This window comes from Mesoplodon bidens (assembly GCF_964165515.1).
Source record: "Mesoplodon bidens genome assembly, chromosome: 1".
Classification (NCBI taxonomy): Eukaryota; Metazoa; Chordata; class Mammalia; order Artiodactyla; family Ziphiidae; genus Mesoplodon; species Mesoplodon bidens.
Genome location: NC_138176.1, coordinates 73212522 through 73237876, shown reverse-complemented (window position 1 = coordinate 73237876; position 25355 = coordinate 73212522). Strand labels below are relative to the sequence as shown.

The window sequence follows — 25355 nt, the reverse complement described above, 5'->3', positions numbered from 1 at the left end:
TCTGGGGATAGTTCTGATTCTGTAAAGGAGGCTCTTTTAATCTCTGATTGAGGAGATGATTCTAGCTTCTGAAGGAATTCTGGAATTAAGGGCACTTAGTTCTTATTTTTGTTGTTACATCATTCTCGCCCTTCTCTCCCTATTCTTGGAGAGTCTCTATTACACTTTTCTCATAGAATAAACTTCCGGTCTCTTGCAGGAGTTGGGGGAAATAGTTACTTGCCTACACAAGGTGGTGGTGGGAATCTGGGTCTCTAAATAAAATTTTTAATTAAACATGATTCCAGCCCCTTCTTATACCCTTCCTCTGTGGTTTCTGGTATCCTGAATTCCTGAAATTTTCTGGGATTCTGTGAGAGCAAAGTGACTTGCTTCCTGATAGCCCTCTTGAGCCTCCCTCTCCCCATGCATTTAAGTTTGATTTTCCTCTTCTCTACTCACTAATTTTTTCTTCAGTATGCTTTCTATCTTCAAATATTGTAGTTCAAGTTATAGAATCTTGAACATTGTTTCATTAAAGATGGAGTATGATTTTTCTGGTTCTTGTTCTCTTTGTTATTTGGTGGTCTGATCTCTCTTGGGGAGAAGGGAGTTGCAATACCTCTATCTGCCACCTTCATCTGGGAAGTCCTTCATCGCCTTAATGATTTTTAAAAAATTGTGTTTGCAGAATATATAATTTCTCAAGTTCCTTTCCCTTTAAAACAAGGATTACATAAATCATTAATCAAAAGTGTTACTGAATTACATTCTATAATTGTATATGCTTCTAATTGTATACTAACATACATAAGTAGAAATGAGCTTGTAATTAAGCACTCAGCACTGATGAATCATAAACAATCATATTAAAAATTGTTATGGGTGAAATAGAAAAAAGTAAATATAGATAACTCAAAAATAAACTGTTTAGAGATTTTGTTATATATTGATAAATAGAAAATATTCACCAATACTGTTAGAAATCAATACCTTATCACCTGTTTGAGATGACTCTATGTTACTATTGAAATTACCCAACTAAAACATTTTGGTGGGCAAGCTGTTCAGCACTGACACAGTTTTTGTTTCTTAATGCAAAGTGTGTTTTTCCATAGTCGTGGCCCTTTCAGTAATACTGTTTGACAACAAGTTTTTTGTTATACTGTTTGAGAGCTTAGGTATTACTACACATAATAAATTAGGCCTTAAAAAGTAAAATCTTATAAAGTAAGTTTTCACAAGGAAGATTATTTATATTGCACTAGACAAGAAGGTGATAATAGACTTCTTAAAAAATAGCCTTAAAAAGTCCACTTTTAAAGCAATCTTTTCTAAGTTGCCCTTTAAGGGTATGATAATTGATATATACTGTTTTAGTTTGGGCTGCTCTTAAGAAACTATCATAAACTTGGTGGTTTAAACAGCAAACATTTTTCTTAGTTCTGGAGGCTGGGAAGTCCAAGATCAGGGTGCTGGCAGATCTGATGTCTAGTGAGGACCCCATTCCTGGTTTGCAGATGGCTGTCTTCTCACTGTATCATCACATGGTGGAGAGCTAAGAGGGGGCACAAGCTCTTTTCTTATAAAGGCACTAATTCCACTCAGAGAGCACCACCCTCATGACCCAATTACCTCCCAAAGGTCCCACCTTCTAATACCATCACATGAGGGGCTAAGGAATTCAACACATGAATTTTTTGGTGGTGGAGGTGGGGCACAAACTTTCAGTCCATAACACATACTCAATTCAGGGTCATACAGCTGCATACATTCAAACTGGAAGGAAAAGAAACCTTCTCAGATGTTTCTCAATTTTGAAAAGAGTTTTGTATTTAAAAACAAAATCAAAAGGTATTTCTATGATAATCAAATACTTGTTTTAAAAGAAATTATATATACATATATAATTATATATGTATCTTATATGCTCAGAATTCTTTTAGATATCTTATAGTAATCCTTAGGGTCCTATTAGCCTTTCTTGGCTAAGTAAGCTAGGTATCTATCTATAAAATATTAAGCACATGTATTTATTTCTTCTATTTTTACTGCTTACATTATTTGAATATAAAAATGGTAACATGTTAAATATGGAATATTTTGAAAATTTTGAATAAAGAAAAATATTATTACATAGCATATAGAGATAGCCACCTTAAAAAATACATATTAGCATAATTTCCTCTCATCCTTTTTAAGCAGTTTTCACATGGTTGAGATCACACTGCACAGAGTAAAAAGAGGCCCAATTTTTTGAGTACTTCCTAAATGCCAGGCAACTTGCTAAGTGGTTCATGCACATTGTATCAACATCCCATGAGCCAGGTATGTTATGTCCATGTCATAGATGAAAAAACTGAGGATTGAGGATGAGGCCATACAACTAGTAAGTGGCCAAGCTGAGACTTTAGCACAAGTTAAATTCAATGTTAAAATGCATACTCCTAACCATTATGTTTATATAAATTTCTCTGTTTACCATTATAACTAACATTTCATGTCATTAACAAATCATTACAAATATCATGTAAATGAAAAATTTCAAAGCTCCCATATGATTAGGCCCCCTTCACTGAAGCCTTACAGTCAATAATATTTTAAAAGCCTTACAGTAATATTTTAAAAATCTTTGCAAGTGTTAAGAGCAAGAATGGAATATCGTTGTTGTTCAAGTTGAAATGCATCTGGTTACTACAGACTTTGAATGTTATTTATAAGCTTATTGGACATTTGTATTTCTAAAGAAATATATTTCTCAAATAAGCACAACGTAAATCAGAAACTACAAAATGCTCTTTGGAACAAACACTGTATTACCTCATTGATTCTGGTTACATGGGGGAGGCACAGCCCTTGGGGGTGATGGAAGACCTTGTTTAAAGACCTGAAAATATTTAGATTTGTTCTCGTCCATTATTTCAAGTCACACTAGTTTAACAACGTTAGTAAATCTATTCATTTTTGCCTGATATAGATTGTTGTATTAATGGAGATAAGAATAATAATTAGTATTTCAATTCTCATGTATAATTGATTTAAGTTCTGCAAGATAGTTGGTTCGAAGACTTTAAAATTCTCCACTTAAAATCTTGTTTACATCATTAATTTTTATGTCTAAAGAAAAACAGTAGAAGAAAAAGGCATTTACTAAGCAAAGATAAATGCCAACTAAACCCTTATTTGAAATACCACAAAATTGTGAATTAATGGAGTTTTCACGAATTTCTGATACCTGTTATTCTGATTTCCTCTCTAGTTACGGTATTTTCATTGGAATCTACTTAATACAAGAGTTAGAGCCACTGGTGCATTTAGTTTGATTTATCTAGTGACAATACTTCAATTATCATCCTAGGCAAATTATATTCTTTTTAAAATAAATTTATTTATTTTATTTTACTTATTTTTGGCTGCGTTGGGTCTTCGTTGCTGAGCACGGGCTTTCTCTAGCTGCGGCGAGCGGTGCTACTCTTCGTTGCAGTGCGCAGGCTTCTCATTGTGGTGGCTTCTCCTTGCGGAGCATGGGCTCTAGGCACGCAAGCTTCCGTAGTTGCGGCATGTGGGCTCAGCAGTTTTGGTTCTCGGGCTCTACAGCGCAGGCTCAGTTGTTGTGGTGCACGGGCTTAGTTGCTCCGCGGAATGTGGGATCTTCCCGTACTGGGGCTCGAACCCATGTCCCCTGAGTTGGCACATTGATTCTTAACCACTGCACCACCAGGGACGCCCACAAATTATATTCTTGAGAGTAAATCTAATTTTGGTTTAATCTTCCAAGTAATTTAAATTCATTTTCCATATATCTTGACAAAGTAATTATGAAAGAAAAAAACCCATTATGGATACATTACTATGATATTTGGGAAAAATATCACTTCCCCAAAGACATATACATTGTTAGTTGGTGTTAGTGAATTATATGACCTTGAAAGTTACAAGAATATGCCAGAATGATTTATCACCTTTAAGCCACAGAAGGGTAAAGAGATGCATGGCTGATAGGCTGGGAATTTTGTGATTTGAGAGGTGAGTAGATAGGCAGCAATATCTTGCTACCTTATACATTCTGCCTGGTGTACTGGTAACATGGGCATTGGTTTAATGGCTTGTTTTGTGGGAGAAGCTTTACTCTCTACCTCATCATTTATGTAAAATTTAAGCAGCATATAAATATATACTTAATTTGAATTTGCTGTATCAGATGTCTATATTTTCCTGAATATCCTTATTAACAGTTTTCTTAAAAGTTTACTTCTCTTTCTATAAGCTTGGCTTGAGATAACCAATCTATATTATATCTACAAAGGAAACAAACTGTATAATTTTTAGGCTATAAAAATAACAATAAACCCCACAAATTTGTAGTAGTTGGTATTTAAGAAATGAATTTCATTGGACAAAAGTCATAAGTACTACAAAAGATCTGAACTTCTGAGACTGGACAAGAATTCCACTTAGACAAGCCCACTGTATATGTTATATGAACATATACAGTTGGGAATGCAAATTAGCACAACCTTCCTAGAAAGTGATGAGGCAAAGGTATCAAAAATCTTAAGTGGGGCTTCCCTGGTGGCGCAGTGGTTGAGAGTCCGCCTGCTGATGCAGGCGAAACGGGTTCGTGCCCGGGTCTGGGAAGATCCCACATGCCGTGGAGTGGCTGGGCCCGTGAGCCATGGCTGCTGAGCCTGCGCGTCCGGAGCCTGTGCTCCGCGACGGGAGAGGCCACAACAGTGAGAGGCCCGCGTACCACAAAAAAAAAAAAAAAAAATCTTGAGTGATGCATAAGATATACATAATAGTAACAATTAAATTATAATAACAACAAAAAAGAAATATGATTAATGAGTAAAGTATTTATGACAATTTCAGGTAAAGCAGGACCTATGAAGTATGACCTCAACAGTGTTAACCTATGTGTAAACATGCATTTGTTTGTGTGCATAAATACATAAAGACTAAAGGGTTTTGATAGTATTTATCTCTCACTAGCAGAAATACTGGTGATTCTTCTTTATATTATTATGTAGTTTTCTATATTGAGCACTTAGTCCTATAAAAATAAGAAAAAAATTATTTAAAACAGATACAAGAGCAGCAGCAATGTTAACATCTTAATGAAACTCAAATTCCACCAGAGCATACAACCCTGGGTTTAAGTGAACTGGCAGAATCACTTTATCTTCGGTCTTTTTAGTAGTATCAAACAGTAACAATTTGATCTGAAGGTTTCAGAAACATCACCAATATACTTTCTGTCTATTGGAAACTTAAAATACATGTAGATATTAAATCCTTGATAAAGAAAGTATTATCTAAAAGCAACTCTAGTATTTACAGGCTGTTAACAAGCTAATTGTCCTATCATATTCTGTTTTTCTCTTCTTTCATTAACTTCTAAAAATGTAAAATAAACCAAGAGAAGTCACCTTCATTAGAATTCATTTATTCATTCAATTAGTAACTATTTTAAAGTACTTGCTATATGTCAAACAATTTTTTAGGCACTGGAGATTCTGCAGTGAAGAAAATAAAATTCTTGTCTGGTAGAGGAACAAATATTATCTCTACCATGTGATGAAGAAATGCTGTGAATGAAGTAATATTCATTAATAGGCTAGACTTTACAGACAGTAGAAAACAAAAGTTATAAATTTCTTGTTTAGCAAAGAAAATAAAATTATCACCTTTATTTACTCTAAGACATATTATTATTCTTATTTAGTTAATTAAAGAAATTGAAATTGCTTGATTACTTACCCCAATATTAAATGTCCCTGTAAAATACTCCATATTTGCTTGAATGAACCAAATGTTGCTTAACCCTAGTTCGTCACTTCTCTTCTTAGCACGAATTAATGATAATTCCTTGTTTTCTATTAATGTAACCTAGATTGTACCCAGGAAACAACAGTATATTCAGTAACATAATTCAGGCATTAGGGTAAAGTATTATTACAGTGTTTACTAGCTTTAATAATGTAGATCATATTATATTGATCATTATCCCATGCCAGGAAGTAGGCCAGATAATATAGTACAAAAATGAGGGCTTCCCTGGTGGCACAGTGGTTGGGAGTCTGCCTGCTGATGCAGGGGACGTGTGTTCGTGCCCCGGTCCGGGAGGATCCCGCATGCCATGGAGCAGCTGGGCCCGTGAGCCATGGCTGCTGAGCCTGCGCATCCAGAGCCTGTGTTCCGCAGTGGGAGAGGCCACAACTGTGAGAGGCCCGAGTACCGCAAAAAAAAAAAAAAAAAAAAGAAGAAGCTCCTAGATATAGTGATATAAGTGAAACAGGCAATTATAATACAGTGAGTGATAAGTGTTTAATGAAAGACATATAATGTGTTATCAGAGCACGCAGACTTGATGACTAAGGGAGGTTTTAGTCATTTAATGTGAAAGAGTAACATATTAACTGAGGCCTGAAGAGTGAACAGAAATCAGCTGCGGGAATAAAGGTGTGTTTCTAGCAGAGAGAGAAACATGTATGAAGGCCCAAGGTAAGAAAGATATGGTGTATTTGAAGAACTGAGAAAACTGGTATAGCTGGGGTACAGTGTGTGATGGTGACGGTGGAGGTAGGGAGACCGGGTGTGGGATGTAGGAATCAGGCTGGAGAGGTAACAGGAGCCAGATCATGTGCAATGAAAGGAGGTCTGGTTGCTGCAATGCATAGTATGGATTGGTGGGGGAGAGGCAGAAGGCAGGGCAACCAGTTCAGAATTTCTAACAGTAATCCAGGCCAAGGAAGGTGGGAGACCATCACTGGTTTAGATGGAGAAGAGTGGGCAGCAAAGTTAAATCACTTTCATCACTATCATTCCTAGTTTGGTCCTTATTTTGTCCTTACGCTTGTCTTTATGGAAAAATCCTGGATCCCTTTGTATAAAAAGCCTGTCAGAGGATACTTGGGGTCAAAGGTTTTCCAGCCTTTATTCTAGTCAAGACTTCCCTTTTCCAGTTTCAACATTTCTAAGTTTCCAGAGCTGTTGGGAAGGGTAAAAAAGACACCATATCCCTGCCTGACTCTACATCTCCAGGATTCTGCTCTATGAGCTTTATTCCTCTTACTCCAACCATGAAATTGTTGTTTTCCTTAGTGATGAAACAAACATCTGCCTGTTTCTCCCAGTATTCCTCATTTATTTTGCTCTTTATTTTCTAAGAAAGATAAAGAATAATACTCTCTACTCTCTATCATTCTGCTACATATCATTCTGGCTAGTCTATGAGTTCTTCCACATTTTTTCTTCTGAGAATAATCACTTTAATTATTTTGTAATTTCCAGAGAACTCACAAAGGATCTGCCCCAGTTCAATCATCAGATTCTAGACTTCTATGCTGAAAGATGGTCACTGTGAGGAAATAATTTAATATGATAGAAGACTAAAAGCAGCACACACTTCTAACAAATGGTGGCAACAATCGTATAAATTATGGTACATTTACTTAAAAACATATTATGCAGTCACATTTTAAGTGATATTTTAATGATGATATTTGAAACTACTTGCAATAGCGAAAAACATTTATGATATAAGATTGAGTGAAAGCAGGTGATTGAAATTGTACTTGCATTTTTAGAATTTGCAGCAATAAGCATCCTCATGAACAATGACAAAGAGAACATGGGGAGAAATGCATTTGGTGGATCAGTTGGTAGATTTGGGGTTTATCTTTTTCTTTAAAAAATGTTGTTGTTACAATTCTGATACAATGAATAAAAATCAAGCTACCAAAGAATGTGCTCAACAAGTTTCAGAAGCTAGTATTTCCAGTATAAAAATATGTTGACAATTAAACCGGCTTCATCATTAATTATTTTATTTAAGAGTGGAATAATTATTTCTTTTAAAAATTATTTAAAAATATAGCCCTTTTATAAAAAATAAAATATGTAGTGGTCCTATTTACTTTTCTTCCCTATGATTCTGAATCTTAGAAGTTTAGTTCAAAGAAATATAAAATGCCTGTGCCACATATTTGACCTGGGTGAATGATTATAAACTCAAAGAGGAGGAAAAAGCCAGACTCAGCTAACTGAATTGTGTAGTTTCATTTCGTCTATTATTCAGACTTTACCTGGCATGATGGCAGCATGTGAGCAAGGACAATCCCAACATGGCCCTGAAAAAGGAAAAAAAAGAAACAAGTTAACTTTGGTCTCTAAGGCTTTTGTTTATTCTGAGACAATAATCTTGCCAAATAAAAACATGACCTTTAATGTAGTATAGTAAAGTCACATCATCTTGGAAAGGCTAAAGAGAATAAAGGAGATATAGAATACCCCACCGCTGCAGAAATCCACAATTCTGTCACCAGGTTTGGCCTGATTTGTCACCACATAAACAAGGTTGTTTAACTGTTGCTGCTTCCTCAAAGCTCGATCACTGGACATTTTACCTGGGAAAGACAAGAGATGAAGACAATGACACGTTATAGGTTGTAGGGGACTGAGATGGCACTCGTGGACTAGACTAGCAACCTACGGGAAGAGCGGTACAGATGTAAGTGGATTACACATTCCATGTAATCCACCATGAGAGGATTAGAGAACTGGAGCCCAGAGGTGAACTCTGTTTTGCTTCTTTTTACTTTATTTCTACCCAACTTTTCTTTCAATAGTCATTAACAGAAAATCTATGAAAAAATGTCTTTGAAAGAGAGGAAACAATAAGTGAAACATTAACTTCAGAGTCATAAAGTGTTCAATAAATGTTTACTGGATGAATAAAAATTAATAGTAATAATCTCTTCCCTCTATTCCTCTCAGAGACATAGTGTAAAGATTACCTAATTTCAGCACATTGCTTAAATCGCTTTGGAGAAAAGAGACCTATAATAATAAAAATGTTTTTATTATTTAACTGGCACATCCGTGAACTCTTAATTCTTCTAGTTAGGACACTTGGAACATAGGTGTCACATTGTTTAAAATATATCAATGGTTATTGTATTTAGAAATAAATTAGATTTTCTTATTTCTGCTTTGAAACTTCCTTTCCTCATGAGTGTGTCAGACACAGAAATTTAATGCAATTAGGGATTGAGGACAGGGCATTTCCAAGTACAAAATGCCTTGGGCCTAGCAGCATGAAAACATCTTAACTTTTCTTTCAAAAGCTACTAGTCAAGTCCACTAAAATATCTTCAGAAGAATGCATAAAATTATTTGTTTTTACATATTTCAAATGCACTGTTCATAAGAGCATGATTAAGAAAATGTAAGAGAGTAGCTCTCAGTGATACCGATAAAAGAAAAAACCCAGAAAATCTTTTTGGCTTGATCAAAAATTATTTACAGATACAAAGCTTCCCCACTCCATTTTCACAGAAAAATTGCATGGCTTTTTTCTTTTCTGTTTTCCTTCTTTCTTATGTTACTAAAATTAAAACATTGGGAAACTTTTAGGAAAAAATAGAAAATGTGGATTTAAAAAGATCTATATGAGAGAAGAAGTCCATTATCTCATGATTCATAGGTAATATTTCTGTATATATGTACTTCCAGCTATACCCATAAGTTCATAATTTTCTAGATGGCATAGGAAACATTATAATATAAATCTTTCTGTGCCCATGAATTTGTTTCTACACTACAAGTTTTAATGGCTGCATAGTATTTTATTAACTATCTATACACAACTTATTTAACCAATTTCCTAATGTAACAATATGGTCATCATCATACAACTGAATCATTGTGTGTATTCTTAATTATTTAGCATGGCCTAATGTGAATTTCAAACATGAAAAGCATTTAAATCAATCGTTTGGTGACTTCATTTGTGAAGACAGTTTCATGTAGCTTTAAAAAATTATTTTCATTTTTCTCTAATAATATAATGGCAAAATATTTACACAGAGTTAGTGAAAGCCCTTGTGATCCCACCTTCAGTGGATAGCCACTCCTAAGAGGTTTTATTATGACAATTTTCAAACACAAGGCAAAGTTGAAAGAATTAAGATTCAGTGAATGGCTCTATACCCTCCACCTAGTTTCTACTATTAGCAACTTACTAGACTTGGTTCATCACACTTCTATCTATCTATCCATCCCCCTATCCATTCAGTCATAAATCCACCTATTTATTTATTTATTTATTTTTTTGCAGTATGCGGGCTTCTCACTGTTGTGGCCTCTCCCGTTGCGGAGCACAGGCTCCGGACGCACAGGCTCAGCGGCCATGGTTCATGGGCCCAGCCGCTCTGCAGCATGTGGGATCTTCCCGGACCGGGGCACGAACCCATGTCCCCTGCATCAGCAGGCGGACTTCCAACCACTGCGCCACCAGGGAAGCCTGGTACAGAGACTTTTAAAATATGTTTTTGTTTGAAAAGCTATAAAACCAAGAGAGCAAGAGTAAATTTCTTCAACAGTGATGGGTGCAGTACAGAGGTTGTAGAGAAGGTGTGAGACAATTGAATACACAAGGTGGCACCGATAGAACCTTTGGCAGGCGAGAAGGAAGGTGACAACCACAAATTTTAATGTTTTTAAGAGGCCTGATTAACAACATTAAGACAAGCTGATGAATGGTCACTTATCATGTTTCATAGGGCAATGGACAGTGAAGGCCAAGCTCCACCTTCAGGGTAGCTATGGTTTTCATGCTTGGAACTGTCACTAAGCTCCTACTATATGCCCAGTACTTGTCCAGGTACTGAGGACACAACTCAAAGTGAATAAGACATAGTCCCTGTCCTTCAGGAGCTAAGAAGGTATCTAAGAAGACGGTATGGGTGTTCATTATGTGCAAAGGTATGTGCAATGCAGATAAAGAACTAACTGAGACATCACAGAGGATTTTGCAGAGATGTGTGGGGCATTTCAGCTGAGTCTTTAAGGAGGAACAGAAACTTGCGAGGTAGGATGGCAGGGAAAGCATGATATGATATGGCATACTTAGGGGGAAAATGCAATTAGCTCACTTGTGTTTGAAAATGGGGATCAATGGGAATGTGATAGAGCATAAGATAAAACTGAAAATTTGGCAGGGACATATGGGAAATGGCATTGCTTGTTATCTTGCCTCTCTGTGCTGTACAGAAAACATGGCCTTGCTTTAATACTTAATATGTATGCTTAGAGCTCCTTAGAGACAAGTTCTCTTTGAATAGACAGCTCTGTTATTTTTACATTATTCCATACTAAAGATGTTCTTTTATATTGCTAGCCTGCATCATTTTTATTCTGGATAGAGTATATCCCCAAATTAGATAGAATTATTCATAAAATTATGTGGAGCATTCAACCTCAACTGATGCTAACGTCATTAAATGATTTAATTAAGAAAATGGAATTAAATAAATTGAGCTCATTGAATCATTTTGAGCTCTGCTGTTCTAGACGAGAAAGCCTTTGAACTCCTTATTGGATTGTCCTTCCCACTCTCCTTCCCAGGCTCCTCTCCCCGTGGCAGTCCCTGAAATGCTGTGCTCACCAGGTTCTGTCTCTGTGCCATAGCTCATCACTGAGTGTGATTTTCTTCAGTATATTACTAAAGTCCCTTCCAAAACTGCCTAGGAAAATACCTGTCCTTGCTTAAAATACCTTTAAAGGCTCCCCTCTGCCTTATGAAAAAAGCCCTGACTTCTTGGCAAAGGCCTTTAATGATCTGGGCCCTGTTAATTTGCCGACCTTACCTTCTGCTACTTTCATAATATATCCCTTATGTTCCAGCCTCTCTGAACAATGGATATAGTTCCTTGAATTTATCATGGCTGGTGAGTCAAGTTGCTTTATAAATTTGTTCTCTTTGCTTGAAACCAATTATTCCTCACTCCTGGCTACATTGACATGTATTCCTTTTGTAATAAGTTTTTTTAAAGACAAAAGAGAAAAAAGTTACTTTTTCAAACTATTTATTATATTTCCTGTTATTATTAACTACTGAAGAAGTTTTCTTATTATAAAATGATTTACCTAGGCATTATTCATTATACAAACTACCCAAAAAGGACCGTTAGCTGAAATTGCTTCTGTGTGCATGAAATAGATACAGATGATTTTTCCTGGAACTACATAAACTTGGGCCCAATTAAATGGATAGAGTATTAGGAGACTGACAGGCACATAACAGGTGCTTAATGAAAGTTTAATGAATGAATTTTCTCTGTTATTATGACTTAGCATTTCAAGGCAGTAAGTTAACTTTTGCACATATTAAGTATGAAAACAAATTCAACTGTATTTGAAAATATACTGTATTGAAATAGAAAAGGAAGTCAACTATGAAACAATGTTATAACTGGGGATGGAAAAGTTTCCAAAAACTTTAATGAGGGAATAAGAAAGCTGCCCTTTAAAGCTATACCAAAAACTAGAACAGCGTAAATAAAATTCCTAAAGAAACTCCTCAGAAGCATGAAACTAAGCGGCAACATAAAGTTTACATTTTAGGTTAGGGCAACCTCGTTTTAAATTTTGGAAATGACTTGTTGGTAATACTGAAAATTTAGAATAGTCGGAATTTACATTTTTTAAAGCCAGTTGTAGGCTAGCATCACTAATCCTGTTAGTCATACTGACCCCAGAGTGACAATACTCTTGCAACAGTGGATACCTTTTCCCTCTCTCCCCCATCCCCAGCCCATTCACACATCCCACAGTGCAGTCTATGAAGTCAGTAATACTGTAACAATGTGATGGCATTTGCACTCTGATAGTTTTGTTATAGATATTATGAGTTGTCAATAATTATCAATTAGAAATTCAAAATTCAAAAGAAGCCAATTTATTCCTCTCTAAATTGAGGGATACTGACCTCATAAAATATCCTTCTCAATCAATCATTCAACCAACAAATCAACCAACTAACTTGACCTACACAGAACTGTTCTAGACAATGTTAGGGTCACAAAGATGTCTATCGCTTGATTTCTGTCCTTAATGAACTTATACCTAATTTAAAATAGTACAAAAACATTATATATGACCTTAGAAGATATATTTTACTAACCACATTGTACAGTATTTTTAATGACATTTTAACAGTCCTAACTTACAAAAATCCATACTTCTTTCCTTAAAGCTTCTAAAATGATTGATAATTGTTTATATAATGCTTTGCAGTTTATTAAGCACTTGCACATTTGATACATCATCTAACCTCAATATTGTCAGGTTGTTAGGTGGATAACCTGTTCCTTGTTTTACAAATGAGGACACAGCACTGAAGAGGTTGCTCAAACTTAGCATTTGTTTAAAGACACACAGCTGGTAGGCAGTGAACATGGGACTCTAACCAAGGATTTCTAACTTTAGGTTCAGTCTTTGCAATATGGTCTGCCATTTCTTAAGCAGATGACTTTGTGATTTCAGAATTTCAGGGCTGGTCCTTTTTTTCTTTTACCTGTCCAAGGAAATGAGGTGCTTTCTAGCAGGGAAATGAGGGATATCCCTAACAATTATATCTTAGGGAAAAAAAGTGAATTCTTCAGAATCAGTCATAAAATGCATTTTATTTCAGTTTTCCTCTAAATAAAATTTCCCAAAGCAGGCTTACCAGTAAAAAGGATCAATTTAAGTTCTGAACTTCAATATTTTGGAATATATCACTAAGGCATTATCTGCAGGTCTCATAAGTCACTCTGTTTAATGAATTGAACTTTGAGTGTCACCCTTTCCAGAAAAAGACCATTTCCTCACCTTGGAACTGTAGCAACATTTTAAATTTAATAGAAAAGTGATATGGGGAGGTTGAGCAATCAGTTTGTTGCAAAATCGGATTATCCAGGAGGAAAAAGTGAAAATAGATTGGGATGATCTTTCGCATTATAGTACTGCAGATGCTGACAAATATAGCATGCACTTCACCCTTCCATATCTAATTCCAGGGCATCTTTTAAAAAAACAATAACTACAAGTACTTAGTCAAGATGCACAGTTGAGGAACAATAGTTGAAGAAAGTATAGCCACATTATTTGCCAAATCAAAACTTCTGTTTTGTTTATAAAAGAGCTTAGATACATTGAATAGTGGAAATTTTAAAACTTCTTATTCCTGCTATTTTTTTCTCTAGGATGAATAAAACATTTTGACTTCAGAATACCAGACACCAGAGTTAATTGAACACATATATTTTCATTTCATTCAAATGCTATTTATACCACACAAAGTAATTGTTTCTTTGCCCTGGAATTTAGTTAAAAAAACATTTCACAATATCTTCCAACTTGCCCACAAGACCAAATTGAAATGCTTTACAACAAAAAAAGTTAACTCTAGAAAATAGGTATTTATTTCTTCTCCCTCTTTTTTTAGAGGCTTAAGTTAACAACAGTAAGGTATTTTAATAGTTTCATTAACTTTTGAGATCATTCAAGTAATCCTCAATTTGAGTTCTAATTTGATGTGCTTCACTGTATTTCGGTTAAATGACAGTAGCCTGCAATGGTGAGTGTTAACTTTCCTGGTGTCTAGTGATTTTCTAAAAATCACTTCTCTTATATACATAGTATTCTAATTTCTACTATGATATGACCCATAGGTTTTCTTGTTTGATTTTTTCATATATTTTATTTTGATTAAAAAAATGAAAATGAATATATCTAAGGTGACATGGCTCCATATTCTTTTATAATATTAATACTATATTAATATACAGTATTCCCATCAAGAGGTGGCATCTGTGTCTCTTCCCTCAAATTGAGCTCTATGACCACTTGACCAGTGTAATATAGAAGAAAGACTGTGCCCATTTCTGGTAGCTTCCATGTCCTATCTTTTGAGACACTTGCTCTTGGACGGTACCATGCTTTAGGAAGCCAAGCCTCCCCAGCTGATGTTGTATGAACAAACAAGCTTTCCCACCAAGTCCTACCTAAGTTGAAGATTGGTGAATAAAATAGATAATTGTTATTTAAATGCACTAAGTTTTGTGGTGCATTTATGTGGCTATAGATCATCTGAACAACATCCTAAATTGGGCTTGTAAGGATTATCATCACTGAATAGTATTTATTAAGTCATCTACCTATACATGGAATGGTGCTGGATACTATGACAATAGCCAAAATAGAAAATAGTTATTATACCTAAGAGTTAACAGCTCAAGGCAGTAGTATTCAATGCAAGTTAGAGGGACTCCTCTACAAACCTGAAAGGCAGTCTTGAATTCCAGCCCTACTATTCCTTTTCTCTTTCTAATGGTCCTAAACCTCATGAGCCTAACTGTAAAGACTGTTGGGATCTCAGCAGCAAGGGATGGTGGAAAGAAAAGGATTATGGTAACTAACCCAGGTATAGGCATGGGTAGGGATGGGGACCGTGATCCAAATAGGTGTTGCACATGTGGGTGGCAGGGCTTATACTAAATCATAAGAGATGACAGATCTAAAAGAACAAGGCTGCACTGAAACTGCACCATTTGGGAGGCTGGAGTTTACTGATATACGGACACACTGATTCAGGGCCTGGGTAGAGCAGGGTAAGACAGGTACTGACCTTTTTTTTTCCTAAACTGGAATTTTGTATCTTCCTCCCATTCTCTGGTTCTTTCATTATAACCTCTACAGAGTAGTTTATTAATTTAGCAAAAGTTTTAAAGCACTCATTATATGTCTAGCCCTGATCAAGGAGCTAGGACACCGTGGTGAACAAGGGAGATTCTTATATTTCAGAGAAGGGAGTTTGACATCAAACAATTAAATCAAGTGATAAATGATATGCAGAAAATTAAAAGAGAATGATGTGGTTGAAATTGACTTGGTGAATATTTTAGATTAGGTGGTCAGGAAAAGCCTTACTGAGCAAGCAACAAAACTGAGATCTGAATGATAAGAATCCAGTCATAGGGAACAGGAGGAAAGACACTACATATAAAGAGAACTGGTGATGTAGTCATAAGGTGGAGAGGAGCTAAAGAATGTTTGAGGAAGATAATTATAATTATATATATATATATATATTTATCCTTATCACTAATATATAAATAAAGTCACTGAATGGATATTCTTATTTGCTGGTATTAGCACAACTGAAGGATTATTATGTGCTAAGCATGTTTCATTTACTGTTTCAATCTTTTGTCATGAGGTTGGTACTGTTACTTCATTGTCAGATGAATAAATTTGAAAAAAAAAAAAAAAAAGGTAACTTGCCTTGGTCATGTAGTTACTCCATGCTAAAGCCAGGGTTTGAATCTCGCCAGTCTCAGTCCAGGGCCTGTGCTCCTATCCACCATCCCAGGAATCACAAATCTGTATTAGTAGACTTTTTCTGAATAGGACACAAATATATATGGGACTACCAATTTGTCTGTTAAATATTTGTCTGTTAAAGTTTACTGTCTTTTTTAGAAAAAACAAATAGAACTTTTTTCTATTTTAGTATACACTATGCTGTTTCCTCTGTGTGGTATAGATATATGTTTCATCTGTATTTCGACAGCAGAGAAATTTTCATCATTATCAAATATCATTCTTTTGTATTTTGGTAATATACTTAATTCTAATCCCAAAGTCAGCATGAAAGGCATGCTAAAGTCAACTTTTCAGGGAACTGTCATGCAATGAGGGTGCTGGAGTTGAATCATATGTGCATAAATGGCTTTGACATAGTAAAAAAAAAGTAATTCAGGACTTATCTGGGTGGTTACTGTATATTCAGGGCAAGTGCTCCTTTTGATCACAACCAAAGTTCAATAAATATGAATATTTCTATATCTTCAGTGCTTAGACTTTTAAGTGCAAAAGTAATGGTCAATAGCAAATTAAAAACTATAGTGTGTGAGTATGCACAAATGTAGATAACAAAACCAATCAACCAACCAACCAACCAAATAGCCAAAATAATCACAGCATTCTTGGCATTTACTTGGTAAAGGAATTCTTCCCAGATTCACATGATCATTAAAAATAATTTTCAGAAACCCAGAACAGAAGAACCTGGAAGTAAATTTGAAGTAACAGGATGGGTAGACCTTTCTTATTAGAAAGAAGTTTTTTTTCTCTCCCTCCTCTAGTGGTTTGAAATACCATATCTATAGCAAAGACACCCAAATCTATAATTCAGCTAACCCTGCTCTCTGGAACGCTATATGGGATCTAGATCAGGTTTTCCAATTGCATCTTTAATATCTCTGTTTATGCCAGTCAGGGACCTCAAACCAAACATGTCCCAAACCCAAACTCATTTATCTTCAATTATGAAAACTGTTTCTTTTCTGGAATCCTCTCTTTTAATGGTACCACCATCTATTCATCATCCTCTATTCATCATCCTCCGCCCAAAGCCATATCCTCAGTTCACAGTCTTTTTATTTCTCACTTTTACTACCGCAACTGTCTTCTAATTAAACACTCTGTCCTATATTCTCTCCTTTTCGTACCCATTTTTAAAAAAATGCAAATGTGTTCATGCTACTCCCCTTCCTGCAAGTCTTCAATGGCCCCCGGCTGACAGACCAGATTTTAAACACTGAGACGTCATTGTCTGACCCAGCTTACTTCCTGCCGCTTCTTTACTCCTTCCCTTTCACCACTCTTTGGTCAGATAGAACCACCAGGTATTCTCCAAATGCACCAGGCTCTGTCACTTTTCTGAGGTTTTAAACATATTATTTGCTTTGTCATGCATACCACTGTCCCAGGAATTACAAACTGTTTTTGGAGCACTAGCCCCTTAGGATATTAAGAGATATTGGGAGGGAAACAAAGTGGCTTCCATCAGGTAGCCTTAGCAAATTCATATATATTCTAATTTTTTAGAGAATCACAATGCCCATTAGCAGAGTAAAGACTCTAAAGAGTCTCATGGTAGAAATACCATGCTTCCCAAAATTATCTGACAACTGACTGCTTTGGCTATCTAATTCTCCTTAGGGACTATTTTAGGAACCCACTTTAGAAAACATTGCTTTACCCTACCTCCTTGCTTAAAAATGCCTACTCATCCTTCAAATTCACTTCCAATGAATGCAGTGAGACAACAGAGACACAGACCAGATTCTTCAGACTACACACCCTTCTACCTCAGGACAAGAGTATTTCTCAGGGACCTCCAGAAATGACTTAATATACAAAACCCAGTCACATGCTAGTTAGGCTCAAGTCAATGAGTCAGCAACAAAAAGCAACAAAAGGCACCAAAACGTTTTTCTTGAAAGTGAGTTATGAAAGCTGTGTTTAGAAGCTCGAAGACATTAGCTATCATAATATTTCTTCTTGAATATTAACTTAGAAAAGAAAATGACATGACATATTAATGTAAACTTTTGAAATATTCTGAGAACAGAGTCATAAGTAGTGTTCACCACAGTTAAAATAGATGCTCTGTTTAGTTATATACAGAAACAGCTAATTGCTTATGAGAATTCTTGAGGAAAATGCTTCAAAGTAAACATTTCTAGATATCCAATGAAATATATAATATTAACATCTAAATATCCTCCCTAATGAATAGCCCTAAAATCTATTATCAGATGTTTGTGATACCGACATGGTAGCATAAGGGCATTTATGAATAACACCTACATATCTCCATACCCACAAAACAGGTGAGGAAATTTCCTCACTCTTTAAAACAGGGAAACATATCTTGGTCACTTTCAAGCCTGTTAAAGTCAGATCTGAAGTCACATACATTTCCTCCCATTATTTAGATCCCACATATATGATACACAGAGACACCAAACATATAGAACAAAAAACACCTGGAAATGGTAGTTAGTCAAAAAGTTCCATCAATTTCTACTAGTTTACTGAAATCTTATAAACATGTAATTAGTTTTTACTTTCAAGTTAATAAAAGAAGCAAGAACTCCTCTCTTCATAAGCTAGTAGAAAACAGGTAGACTTCCTAGAGAATAGGACATTAAAATAAACACTTGTACTGATGGGCTTTAAAATCTATGTGGATGATTCAGCAAAAGACTTTGTACTTTCATTTATAGTAAAAGAAATAACACTAGGTTAACATATGAGAATTTTAGTTGCCTTTTAAGGAACTATATCCAAACACTGAGGAACAACATATTGGGATTAAGAATAAGAAGCAGCAAAACTATAAATAACACATTAATTTATACAACCCCCACAAAAAATAATATTTTTGCTAAAGTATACTTTGAAACACTGTAAACATTTCAAGAGGAAAAGGACAGCAGTTATAAAACTAAAACTTTCACTAGAAGTGGGAAAAAATATTTTCTTTCTATCATTATCAGATAAGAGGAATTTCAACAGCCAATTAATAAATATTTATTAGGTGCTAAGCACTGCTCTCAGGGTTGGGGATATAGTAGTCCCTGCTGCCACAGAACACATATTCCAGTGAAGGTAGACAGATGATACACACAAAACAAACATATACTACATCAGGGGCTAGGAAGAAAAATAGAGAAAGGGGGCAAAGAGTGAGGGAGAGGAGACTTATTTTAGATAGGATGATCTGAAAGGGACTCTCTGATAAGATGACATTTGAGATCTGAATGAAGTGGTTGAGTCAGGCATATGGATTGTCTGGGGGAAGAGTTTTCCAGGCAAGGGGGATAACAAATAGAGTTAGTAAATAGGAGACTGGCAGAAGAAAAGATCGAAGAAATAGCCAGGGGCGAGAGTATGCACGGCTCTATAATCTATGTAAGAACTTTGGATTTTATTTTGAGTTAGGTGGATTTTGTGACATTATTTGACTTTTTAGAAAAAATTTTTATAGGCAAGCAAGGGTAGAAGCAGGGAGTCTGATTAGGACACTACTGTAGTAGTTAAGTTCAGACACGATAGTTGCTCAGACTAAGGACAGGGCAATGGAAGTGGTGAGAAGTGACTAGGTTTGGTGTATATTTTAAAAACAGAGCAGACAGAATTTGCTAATGAATTAGATGTAGAGGGTAAAAGAAAGAGGAGTCAACTATGACTCCAGAATTTTGGGCCCGAGCAACTAGAAGAACCAAAGTGTCACATGTTAAACTGCAGTAGAGGTAGAGGTATGAAATCTAAATCCTGACATTCTTCCATGTTTAGAGTTTAGAGTCTGAAGAAGAACCAGTAAAGGAGACTGATACAGAGTCATTCTATGGTTTCTCAGAGGTCAACTGAAAAAGTATATCAAGGAGAAGGGAATTATTAATTTTGTCAAACGCAGTTGATAAACCAAGGAAAATAAGGATTGAGACATGTCCATTGGATGTACTAAATTGAAGTCATTGGTGACCTTGACAACAGCAGTTTTGTAGGAGTGGTAAGGCAGAAGCCTGATTATCATGAGTTCACGAGAGAAGAAGGACAACTAATAAACAAACAAGGCCTAAAATAAATAGAAAATCACCATGTTACAATAGCTATAGTAATAATTGATTTGAGTAAGAATCATCAATGGATGCTAAAACCATTGGTGAAAGACTACTGGGGAATAAGACAGTCTCAAAGTAGCTTCCCAGAGATTACCTATTATTACAAAGGAAAACGAGTATCTCTGCAATGGAGAAATGTACGAGACACCACCTTAACACAGTGATAAACTTATCATGAATAATGTGTCAAACTGATACCATGTTCTCTCTGCTATGGTGCACTCAGAGGGGTACAACATCCACTCTGTAGTATGCTTGCCAAAAATGTTTAGGAGTCACTTTACTGCAGACCTGCCAACAGTTTAGCCACCATCTAATAAAGGAAACAGATAAACCCAAATTGAGAATATTCGGTAAAACACTTGGCCGAGATTCTTAAAAAAAAAAAAAGAGGCAATGTCATAAAAGACAAAAATTGGGGATAGAAAAAGATATTCCATGCAAATGAAAATCAAAAGAAAGATGGAGGGCTTCCCTGGTGGCGCAGTGGTTGAGAGCCCGCCTGCCGATGCAGGGGACATGGGTTCGTGTCCCAGTCTGGGAAGATCCCACATGCTGCGGAGTGGCTGGGCCCTTGAGCCATGGCCGCTGAGTCTGTGCGTCCGGAGCCTGTGTTCTGCAATGGGAGAGGCCACAACAGTGAGAGGCCAGCATACCGCAAAAAAAAAAAAAAGAAAGAAAGCTGGAGTAGCTATACTCATATCAGATAAAATAGACTTTAAAATAATAAAGAATGTTCCAAGAGACAATGAAGGACATGACATAATCATCAAGGGATCAATCCAAGAAGAAGATATAACAATTATAAATATATATGCACCCAACATGGGAGCACCTCAATACATAAGGCAAATGCTAACAGCTATAAAAGAGGAAATCGACAGCAACACAATAATAGTGGGGGACATTAACACCTCACTTACACCAATGGACAGATCATCCATAGAGAAAATTAATATGGAAGCACAAGCTTTAAATGACACAATAGACAAGATAGATTTAATTGATATTTATAGGACATTCCATCCAAAAACAGCAGATTACACTTTCTTCTCAAGTACACACATAACATTCTCCATGATAGACCACATCTTGGGTCACAAATAAAGCCTCAGTAAATTTAAGAAAACTGAAATCATATCAAGCATCTTTTCTGACCATAATGCTATGAGATTAGAAATCAATTACAGGGGAAAAAAACATAAAAAACACAAACACCTGGAGGCTAAACAATATGTTACTAAATAACCAAGAGATCACTGAAGAAATCAAAGAGGAAATCGAAAAATACCTAGAGACAAATGATAATGAAAATATGATGATCCAAAACCTATGGGATGCAGCAAAAGCAGTTCTAAGAGGGAAGTTTATAACAATACAATCCTACCTCAAGAAACAAGAAAAATCTCAAATAAACAAACTAAACTTACACCTAAAGGAACTAGAGACAGAAGAACAAACAAAACCCAAAGTTAGTAGAAGGAAAGAAATCATAAAGATCAGAGCAGAAATAAATGAAATAGAAACAAGGAAAACAATAGCAAAGATCAATAAAACTAAAAGCTGGTTCTTTGAGAAGATAAACAAAATTGATAAACCTTTAGCCAGACTCATCAAGAAAAAGAGGGAGAGGATTCAAATCAATAAAATTAGAAATGAGAAAGGAGAAATTACAACAGACACTGCAGAAATACAAAACACCCTAAGAGACTACTACAAGCAACTCTATGCCAATAAAATGGACAACCCGGAAAAAGTAGATAAATTCTTATAAAGGTATAACCTTCCAAGACTGAACCAGGAAGAAACAGAAAACATGAATAGACCAATCACAAGTAATGAAATTGAAACTGTAATTAAAAATCTTCCAACAAACAAAAGTCCAGGGCCAGATGGCTTCACAGGTGAATTCTATCAAACATTTAGAGAAGAGCTCCATCCTTTTCAAACTCTTCCAAAAAATTGCAGAGGAAGGAACACTCCCAAACTCATTCTATGAGGCCACCATCACCCTGATACCAAAGCCAGACAAAGTACTACAAAAAAAGAAAATTACAGACCAATATCACTGGTGAATATAGGTGCAAAAATCCTCAGCAAAATACTAGCAAACAGAATCCAACAACACATTAAAAGGATCATACACCATGATCAAGTGGGATTTATCCCAGAGATGCAAGGATTCTTCAATATATGCAAATCAATCAATGTGATATACCATATTAACAAATTGAAGAATAAATACCATATGATCACCTCAATAGATGTAGAAAAAGCTTTTGACAAAAGTTAACACCCATTTATGATAAAAACTCTCCAGAAAGTGGGCATAGAGGGAACCTACCTTAACATAATAAAGGCCATATATGACAAACCCACAGCAAACATCATTCTCAATGGTGAAAAACTGAAAGCATTTCCTCTAAGATCAGGAACAAGACAAGGATGTCCACCCTTGCCACTATTATTCAACATAGTTTTGGAAGCCCTAGCCACAGCAACCAGAGAAGAAAAAGAAATAAAAGGAATACAAGTTGGAAAAGAAGAAGTAGAACTGTCACTGTTAGCAGATGACATGATACTATACATAGAGAATCTTAAAGATGCCACCAGAAAACTACTAGAGCTAATCAATAAATTTGGTAAAGTTGCAGGATACAAAATTAATGCACAGAGATCTCTTGTGTTCCTATACACTAACAACAAAAGATCAGAAAGAGAGATTAAGGAAACAATCCCATTCACCACTGCAACAAAAAGAATAAAATACCTAGGAATAAACCTACCTGAGGAGGTAAAAGACCTGTACTCAGAAAACTATAAGACACTGATGAAAGAAAGTAAAGATGACACAAACATATGGAGAGATATACCATGTTCTTGGATTGGAAGAATCAATATTGTGAAAATGACTATACTACCCAAAGCAATCTACAGATTTAATGCAATCCCTATCAAATTACCAATGGCATTTTTTATAGAACTAGAACAAAAAATCTTAAAATTTATATGGAGACACAAAAGACCACGAATAGCGAAAGAAATCTTGAGGGAAGAAAATGGAGCTGGAGGAATCAGATTCCCTGACTTCAGACTATACTACAAAGCTACAGTAATCAAGACAATATGGTACTGGCACAAAAACAGAAATATAGATCAATGGAACCGGATAGAAAGCCCAGAGATAAACCCATGCACCTATGGTCAACTAATCTATGACAAAGGAGGCAAGGATATACAATGGAGAAAAGACAGTCTCTTCAATAAGTGGTGCTGGGAAAACTGGACAGCCACATGTAAAAGAATGAAATTAGAACACTCCCTGACACCATACACAAAAATAAACTCAAAATGGATTAAAGACCTAAATGTAAGACCGGACACTACAAAACTCTTAGAGGAAAACATAGGAAGAACACTCTCTGACATAAATCACAGCAAGATCTTTTTTGACCCACCTCCTAGAGTAATGGAAATAAAACCAAAGTAAACAAATGGGACCTAATGAAACTTAAAAGCTTTTGCACAGCAAAGGGAACTATAACAAGATGAAAAGACAACCCTCTGAATGGGAGAAAATATTTGCAAATGAATCAAGGGACAAAGGATTGATCTCCAAAATATATAAACAGCTCATACAGCTCAATATTAAAAAAAACAAACAATCCAATTAGAAAATAGGCAGAAGACCTAAACAGACATTTCTCCAAAGAAGACATGCAGATGGCCAAGAGGCATATGAAAAGCTGTTCAACATCACTAATTATTAGAGAAATGCAAATCAAAACTACAATGAGGCATCACCTTACATCCAAAAATCCAGAAATAAAAAATGCTAGAAAGGGTGTTGTGCAAAGGGAACCCTCCTGCACTGTCGGTGGGAATGTAAATTGATATAGTCATTATGGAGAACAGTATGGAGGTTCCTTAAAAAACTAAAAATAGAATTACCATATGACCCAGCATTCCCATTATTGGGCATACACCCAGAGAAAACCATAATTCAAAAAGACACATGCACCCCAATGTTCACTGCAGCACTATTTACAATAGCCAAGTCATGGAAGCAACTTAAATGCCCATCGACAGACCAATGGACAAAGAAGATGTATTACATATATACAATGGAATATTACTCCGCCATAAAAAGGAATGAAATTAGGTCATTTGCAGAGACGTGCATGGACCTAGAGACTGTCATACAGAGTGAAGTAGGTCAGAAAGAGGAAAACAAATACTGTGTATTAATGCATATATGTGGAATGTAGAAAAATGGTACAGATGCACCAGTTTGCAAGGCAGAAATATAGACACAGATGTAGAGAACAAATATATGGACACCAAGCAGGGGAAGCAGGGGTGGTGGTGGTGGTGGTGGGATGAACTGGGAGATGGGGATTGACATACATACACTAGTATGTATGAAGTAGATAACTAAGAAGAACCTGCTGTATAAAAAAATAAAATAAAATAAAATTCAACCCCCCCAATTATAAAGATCAGTGTTCTAGATTAAAGGAGACTAAAGATATATCACAAATAAAAGCAATGCACAATCCTTGATTGGATACTGGGTATTAAAAGAGAGAGAAAAAGTGTTATTGAGCAATTGGGGAAATTTAAATATGGTTAGTAAATTTGATAATATTGTTGTACTAACATTAAATTTCCTGTAAGTATTGGACTATGGTTATCTAGGAGAATGCCCTTGCTCTTAGGAGATACTTTTATTCTGTGAATTAAGAGAGAAGGGGAGGAAGTATAAAAATTTGAAGAGAGAAGATATATGAAAAAGTTATACATACTGAGTACACTCAGAAATTCTTAGATAAGGATTATTAGTCCTAAGGACCCAAAGATCTATATAATTGTAAAAATGGAAGAAACCCTAGAACACATCGTCTAATCCTGTCATTTTGTAGGCAAAGAAATGGAGATTTGGATATCCTTTTATAATTGATAGGTTGAGAGCAGGAAAAACAGAATATGTAGAGATAATGAACATGGTTAACTGGCCAAATATAACAATAGTACTAAGAATATAAACCATTTATTGGAATCCCCTTACATGAT

The 25355-nt window shown here is 35.6% G+C and overlaps 1 protein-coding gene across 5 annotated transcripts in view; it reads right to left on the bottom strand.

Annotated features, from left to right (window-relative positions):
• GSTCD (glutathione S-transferase C-terminal domain containing) overlaps window positions 1–25355 on the bottom strand; it is a 135600-nt gene that overhangs the window by 19031 nt on the left and 91214 nt on the right. For 3 of the 5 annotated variants that reach the window (XM_081240694.1, XM_081240693.1, XM_081240692.1), the window contains 3 exons: window positions 8272–8387; window positions 8067–8111; window positions 5740–5868 (listed from right to left, as the gene is read on the bottom strand). In XM_081240694.1, coding sequence (XP_081096820.1) covers window positions 5740–5868; window positions 8067–8111; window positions 8272–8387 — 290 coding nt within the window. Of the gene's footprint in view, window positions 1–3162; window positions 5033–5471; window positions 5568–5739; window positions 5869–8066; window positions 8112–8271; window positions 8388–25355 lie in introns of those variants that run through there. The other 2 variants (XM_081240696.1, XM_081240695.1) reach the window with 2 other exon arrangements.